This window comes from Photinus pyralis, unplaced genomic scaffold (assembly GCF_008802855.1).
Source record: "Photinus pyralis isolate 1611_PpyrPB1 unplaced genomic scaffold, Ppyr1.3 Ppyr1.4_LG7, whole genome shotgun sequence".
NCBI lineage: Eukaryota > Metazoa > Arthropoda > Insecta > Coleoptera > Lampyridae > Photinus > Photinus pyralis.
Genome location: NW_022170738.1, coordinates 33,247,686 through 33,255,046, shown reverse-complemented (window position 1 = coordinate 33,255,046; position 7,361 = coordinate 33,247,686). Strand labels below are relative to the sequence as shown.

Here is a 7,361-nt window from a genome sequence, read left to right as displayed (position 1 = left end):
TAGTCCAGTCAAATTACGGTTTGGGCTGGATGTTGTCACTTCACTCAACGACACCAAGCGCATCCTATGTAAAAAAAATTCGCTGAATCCGAAAATCATAGTCCCCCTGGCCGGAAACGCCCGGAACATATTGTTATAAACAAAAAACGAAGAAAAAATGGGAAAATGTCGTGTTTTTTCACATTTGACTTCGAATATCTCGTTAACTATTGCTCTGAGGGAAAAAATGAATAGAAATGAACTTGTTTAGAATAAAATTTTCTATAAGATACCGGAACGCTAATTTTCAACTGTTATTGTTTTTTAGGGAAAAATGTAAAAACAGTAATCTCTAAAATTAACAGTTTGTTATTACTAAGTAAAATTCATTCGATCTTTTTGAAAATCCGTATTTATAGTAACTACTTTTCATAACAAAATATGACAATATGACAAACCAGATCACCGTAGGTTTCATACTCATTGATTCATTAGATAAACAAGTAGAAAAAGAGATGCTTTGTCTTTCAAACTGGGGGAGTACAAGAGTGTTCTCAATTTTTTTATACATATTATAACCCTAAAACAATCTTTTCCAGTAATTGTCCCGATGATTCCTGCAAATCGACGGACTGTGCAATTTTTTTTTCAAAATCCGAAGAATTTTCTTAGTTAACAAATGGAATAACTCCCGAAATATAACCAAAAAAATATAACTCTATAATAGGCGAATGTAAAGCTCTCGGAAAGCCGTACATTAAAAAAAATACGTATATTTCGGGAGTTATTCCATTTGTTAACTAAGAAAATTCTTCGGATTTTGAAAAAAAAATTGCACCGTCCGTCGATTTGCAGGAATCATCGGGACAATTACTGAAAAGATTGTTTTAGGGTTATAATATGTATAAAAAAATTGAGAACACTCTTGTACTCCCCCAGTTTGAAAGACAAAGCATCTCTTTTTCTACTTGTTTATCTAATGAATCAATGAGTATGAAACCTACGGTGATCTGGTTTGTCATATTGTCATATTTTGTTATGAAAAGTAGTTACTATAAATACGGATTTTCAAAAAGATCGAATGAATTTTACTTAGTAATAACAAACTGTTAATTTTAGAGATTACTGTTTTTACATTTTTCCCTAAAAAACAATAACAGTTGAAAATTAGCGTTCCGGTATCTTATAGAAAATTTTATTCTAAACAAGTTCATTTCTATTCATTTTTTCCCTCAGAGCAATAGTTAACGAGATATCCGAAGTAAAATGTGAAAACACACAACATTTTCCCATTTTTTCTTCGTTTTTTGTTTATAACAATATGTTCCGGGCGTTTCCGGCCGGGGGGGGACTATGATTTTCCGATTCAGCGGATTTTTTTACATAGAATACGCTTGGTTTTGTTCAGTGAAGTGACAACATCCAGTTTATACTACTTTTGGAGCTAATTTGACTGGACTACATGGATATTTGTAAATGTATGGTGGGTTGGGTTGGTAGAGCAGCGTTGGCTGAAAACCCACCTCCTCAAAAATAAAGGCAAAATAAAAAAAGAACACCGTACGAGGCATGACGCACAGGGTTGGATTGCCTCGTTCGCGCTCGTGCTCGAGCTGCGTACCGACTTGAGGCAGAACGCGAATGACGCAAGCTGAGGCCGTGTGAGTCTGGACTTTTTTTTACCTTACAACTTCTACAAGTTTTATTTACTCACGTGATGTTGTTGTAACGGTAGCACCGCATTCAGGCCTAATCTTCACAACATTTGAAGGGAAATCGCATTTTAGTTTTGCGGAGTTGAACATTAACATTGGACCACAAGTTCTGCCTGTCAGTTCGCCTCCATCCGCGGTTGCCTCACAACGGTAGTAAAGGTAACAGTCCGAAGGATGAGGTTTATTTGGCTGAGATGTGTCACACACGGCGTGTACTATTGGTTCTGTAGGAAAATGGTCATTAAAGGTTGGTAAGCATACAGCTGATGCTGACAAACCATCATGACACTCCGGTCTGATGAATAAAACATGTTCGGCAAAATCGCATTGCATAGTAATCGGATTAAACATGAATTCTGGGTAGCAAGTTTTCGTAACGACCTGCAAGCCATTCTCCCTCTCTTCACAGTGGTAGTATTTGTAACAGTCGCTGTGATCCATTTCGTTTTCTCCGTGGACATCGCACAATGGAGAAGTGGTTGTTGCAACTGTACACAAATATTAATTGTTTAAAAATCTTCCTATTTGGTTCCTACCTGATTCGCCAGTAGTAGTGACGGTGGTAGACTCAATCACGGCACATTCCGGTCTTACTTTAGCAACGTCTAATGGGAAATCACATTTTAAAGTCATCGGATTAAACATCAGCATGGAACCGCAAGTTTTTTGCGCCAAGTCATTTCCAACTTCCGTTTCTTCACAGACGTAGTAGATGTGGCAGTCGGACACGTGTGGCAGTTTGGCGTCCGTCATCTCGCAAATTGCAGTCACGGTAGCTTCTAATGAGAAATCAATTTTAAAGCGGAAAATATCAATCGATGGTTTTACCTGTGCTTGTAGAGGTAACACCTGCACATTCGGGTCTGACTTTGGCAACGTTGTGGGGGAAATCACACTTAAGTTTCGCAGAGTTGAACATCAACATCGGCCCGCAGGTCCTTCCAATGAGCTCACCGCCGGTTTCGGTCTCTTCGCAACGGTAGTACAGGTAACAATCAGAGGGATGCGGTTTATTGGGGACGCTAACGTCGCATGTCGGTTTCACGGTTGGAATGACTGAAAAATATACCTCGTTAGTTCAGGATACGATTGATCAACTTTGCTTTCACCTTCTATACATTCCTCTTTAATTACACCAACGTTGTCTGGGAAATCGCACTGCAGCGTTTCCGGATTGAACATGAATTCCGGTTTACATGATTTTTGAACTTCAACAGCAACGCCGTCTCTTTCCTCGCAACGGTGGTAAGTGTAACAATCAGCTCCTGGTCTGTTGGGTTCGGAAACGTCGCATTGTTGCGTGGTTGGCAGCCTTGTCCTCCAAATTTCGCACTCCGGTTTGATTTCCGCGACATTGTCCGGGGAATCGCATTCCAAACTTACAGGATTGAACATTAAATCGTCGGCGCAAGTCTTCTTGACCAACAAAATTCCGTCCTCCGTGTCTTCACACTTGAGGTACTGATAGCAGTCGGTGGGGTCGGCTCGGTTTGGTTCGTTCATATCACATTGAGGTTTAGTGATTTTACATTCGGGTTTGACCTTAGCAACGTTGCCTGGGGAATCGCATTTAAGAGTAGCGGGATTGAACATCAGCATCGGTCCACATGTTCTTCCAACCAGCACCGATCCCTCCTCTTTCTCCTCGCAACGATAATACAAGAAACAATCCGAAGGGTGAGGCTTATTGGGTTCTGATGCGTCGCAGACTGGAGAAATTGGCACCTCTGTTAAAAAAAATGAGTAGTTTTGGATGGAGAGGGTTGAAGGCAACTTACCTATCTCACATTCTGGTCTCACTACTGCCACTTGCTCAGGAAACTCGCATTTTAGCGAGACAGTGTCAAACATAAACTCGGGGTAACAAGTTTTGGTAACCATTTCGACTCCACTTTCCCTGTCCTCACATCGGTAGAATTTGTAACAGTCTGTGAGGTCTGGCACATTGGGTCCATCAACGTTACACGCTACAGTAGTCGATGGTGCTAAAACAGCTAGTGTCAGTGCGTCATTTGCTAGCGAAACCCTTACCACGTGTCGTTGAAGGAACACACTCCGGTCGGACTTGCCCTACAGACTCTTCAGAATCACATTGCAAACTGATGGGATTAAACATCAATCCTGACTCGCAAATCTTTTCGACTAGATCGTTTCCTTCCTCGGTCTTCTCGCATTTGTAGTACGCGGAGCAGTCGTGAGCGTGTGGACGATTCGGCTCATCCATTGCACACACTTCGGTAGCTGGCTCTACAACATCAAGCGTCACTCACTTAATACAACGCTCATATTACATACTAATGGTGAATACACATTCCGGTCTAACTTGGCCGACGTTTTCCGGAAAATCGCATTTCAGCTTTGCGGGATTAAACATTAAGTTCGGTCCGCAGTTTTGTCCGACTAATTCCGCCCCCTTGTTCTCTTTCTCGATGCAGCTGTAATACAGATAACAGTCCGACGAGTGGGGTTTGCTGGGTTCGCCGACGTCGCAGGCTTCGGTAACGGCTAAAAACTACCGTTGGTCGCCGACTTACTTCGCGATCATACTTACTCTCGTGACATTCGGGTCGCAACTCGCCGACTTTCATCGAGAAGTCGCACTGAAGCGTTTCCGTGTTAAACATAAAGTCGGGGTAGCACGTTTTTCGCACAAGCTCGTACCCATTGTCCGTCTGTTCGCAACGGTAATAGAGGTAGCAGTCGGATGGATCGGCGATATTCGGCCCGTGTACGTCGCACGCCGGAGTTGTAACTGGGGCTGAAAGTGGAGCGTGAGAAAAAGCCGTGTAAAAGCGACCTTACCAGTAGTTGAAACTTCGCATTCCGGTTTAACGAGTATGACTTTGGACGGAAAATCGCACTTGAGCTTCTTGGGATTGAACATCAAATCTGGTCCGCAAGTTTTGACAACCAGCGAGTTTCCGTCGTCGGTTTTGTCGCAACCGTGATATAAGTAGCAGTCGCCAACGTGAGCTTCCAAAGGCTGTGATGGATCGCACGATACGGTCACCGTTTCTTCTGCAATAGGAATAGCAGGTGAAACGGAGATGTGCATGTGAACTTACTGCATTGGCATTTGACTCGAATTTCAAAATCGGGACACTCGTCCTCGTCCTGTCTAGACGTGCAGACTAAACCGCGCTCCAAGCTGCATTCGACATCCAGTCCGGTTTCTTTTGGAGTCAGGTGCGTGTCTACCGTTCTGCATTGGATGTCGGCGATCATGTCAGATTCGCATCGGCTTCCCGGTAACTCCGCCTGAAACGATTTTGAATTACTAACCCAAAATTGTTCCTTAATACTACCATTATAATGGAAGTTGGCAGTGGTTCAAAGTCAGAGTCCTTGGGACCGGGTTTGGAGTTTACATTAATCCACGTGGTCCAACCGGGCTTGCACTGCACGGTCTCGGTATTAGGCTCCGTACGAGTTTCTTCCGTCTAAAACAGGCGTTAAAGTGGTTACAGCTTAAGGCTCCTCTGTAGACAATTTGTATTTCAGTGTTATTGCAATTGGTTAGATCACCAACAATACACACTGCTACATGATCTCCTTGAGTGAAACCAACGATGTGTCAGTTTTGCATATTCTCTTCATTTATTGTTAAACACAATAGACCATGTATAATGATCAAGGACTAATTATGTAAACAAGTTTATCGAAAAGCTGTACAATATTTGACTGGAGATGCACAAATACCTATTTCTGTTACCGTTGAATAAATTATTTATTCAATGCATTTACTGCATTTTTCTATAATGACACCTTCTGTAAATTACGTGGTTTTCATGTAATTAGTGGACTAGATTAGCATTGTTTGTTTATAACATTTTTAAATTTCCCATTATTTCTTGTGATTTGTTCTAATCATTTTTACTGATTTATAGATTTTTATAGTTATTAGGTACATGTGCATGAATGAATTCACTTAGGTATGGTAGATCCTAAAAAAACCGGCACTTCGAACACCTAAAATAAATCTTTCTTTACTTATATACAAGGGTGAACAACAACAAAAATTGTATGTTTTTCATAAAAATGGTAGCTAACATTTAAAATTCTGTTACAATGATTAAAAGTATAACATTTATACTGATTCTAAATAAATCCTTATCTTTTCAAAAATTAATAACAATTGTACATTTAGCGTATTACTTATTTATATCTATGCACGACCCATGGAGAATTTTTCCGAACATCTTTTGTGCGGTAAGATTACTTCACTTTCTTGCCCTGAATTCAATGGTAAAAATAAAATTTACTTGATCCTCCTATTTTTTGAGGGACAAATATTCCTGTTGATAAAGTTGATCAGTCCATATTGAAAAAAGAAGTAGGTAGTAGTAAAAAATTTACCGGTTTCGGTCGCTACATAGTATTGGAAATTTGAAAAAAATTCGCCAAGTTGATGTGAAGTTTGTGGGACTCCATCAAAAGGTATTCTCAAACGGAAAGATAAATAGACGAATTTTTTTAAAAGTGCAAGAATTTTTTTATATCCCCCACTTTCACTAACTTGACTTAACATGAGCAAAACAGTGACACTTTGTTTTAAATAAAATTGTCAGTGTCGGTCATTAGTTATCGTATCCCGCCTAGGAATTTAACTAAAAAGGGGAATTGTATTTATATGGGTAGCGTTTCTTTTATATAACATACAACGACGTTTCCTATCTTTATGTTTCGCTAATAAGCGAAAAAATGCCTATGTGTCATTTGTTATCTATTGGGCGCAACTTTATGGAAAGCAAAGGGCATGTGCATCTTTTGCTTTTGGTCGCATTTCTCGAAATAGATAATTTTCACGTTTTAGTACCTATCAAATTGACGTTTATTTTATTTAACGCCTCTTGAGAATTACCGAATAATTAGCTAAACATTACATGGTGGCATACGGTAAAGAACGTTAAAAAACGTGTTGGGTGCTAGGTAAACGAATCTGTTAAAAAGCGGGGTCTAACGGGTTTACGTTGGAGAAAGACGAACAAACAAAAATAAGGTTTTACTTATTCGAGGAATGTCTAAAATGTCTGATGCATTATGTCCTGGTTCAATGAGCTTTAAAGGTAACTTAGCTGCAAATTGGCGCTTATGGGAACAAAAATTTAATCTGTACATGCTTGCTAGTGGAAAAAATGCAAAAGTGGACAATGTTAAAGTGGCAATAGCAATACTGTTAAATTTCTTGGGCGATGAAGGGCTCGAAATTTTTAATACATTCGAATTTGAGAGCGAAGATGACAGCAAAAAATTATCGGTCGTGCTTGACAAATTCAGGAACTATTGCGAGCCGGTTAAAAACTTGATTTTTGAACATTTTAAGTTCTTCAAACGGGAACAACAGCAAGGAGAAACATTTGATCAGTTTGTGACGGCTTTAAAACAGTTATCCCTTTCTTGTGAATTTAAAGAAAAAGACGTAATGATTCTTGACCGTATAGTGCTCGGAATACGCGATACGCGCACACAGGAAAAATTATTACAAGAAGACAAACTAACCCTCGAAAAAGCTGTGTCGTTATGTAATGCTATCGAAAGTAGTGCAGTGCAACATAAACAGATTTCACGCGATGCTAAAAGTGAATTTCTAGCCGTAAATACGGTACATTCGGAGCATAAACATAAAAATAACTTTCGAAATAATAATTATAGTGCAAATGATCAGGG

General features: G+C 39.9%; 1 protein-coding gene across 1 annotated transcript; it reads right to left on the bottom strand.

The window, feature by feature from the left end:
- Positions 1 to 1,685: 1,685 nt before the first annotated feature.
- On the bottom strand, positions 1,686 to 5,129 carry LOC116176191. Its single transcript, XM_031494669.1, has 12 exons — positions 5,000 to 5,129; positions 4,760 to 4,952; positions 4,497 to 4,712; positions 4,246 to 4,452; positions 3,990 to 4,199; positions 3,726 to 3,941; positions 3,473 to 3,679; positions 2,804 to 3,421; positions 2,523 to 2,750; positions 2,231 to 2,473; positions 1,973 to 2,182; positions 1,686 to 1,918 (listed from the first exon to the last, which is right to left on the bottom strand). The coding sequence occupies exons 1-12, from the start codon at positions 5,000 to 5,002 to the stop codon at positions 1,686 to 1,688; spliced, it is 2,784 nt and encodes a 927-aa protein (XP_031350529.1). The 5' UTR covers positions 5,003 to 5,129.
- Between the last annotated feature and the right edge of the window lie 2,232 nt (positions 5,130 to 7,361).

What these genes read in the sequence shown, in the direction of transcription:
- LOC116176191 (XM_031494669.1), bottom strand. An exon ending in TAAAGAGGAATGTATAGAAG is followed by an intron (nt 2,751 to 2,803) that starts GTGAAAGCAAAG and finishes TATATTTTTCAG; the next exon opens with TCATTCCAACCGTGAAACCG. An exon ending in TGTTACCTCTACAAGCACAG is followed by an intron (nt 2,474 to 2,522) that starts GTAAAACCATCG and finishes ATTTCTCATTAG; the next exon opens with AAGCTACCGTGACTGCAATT.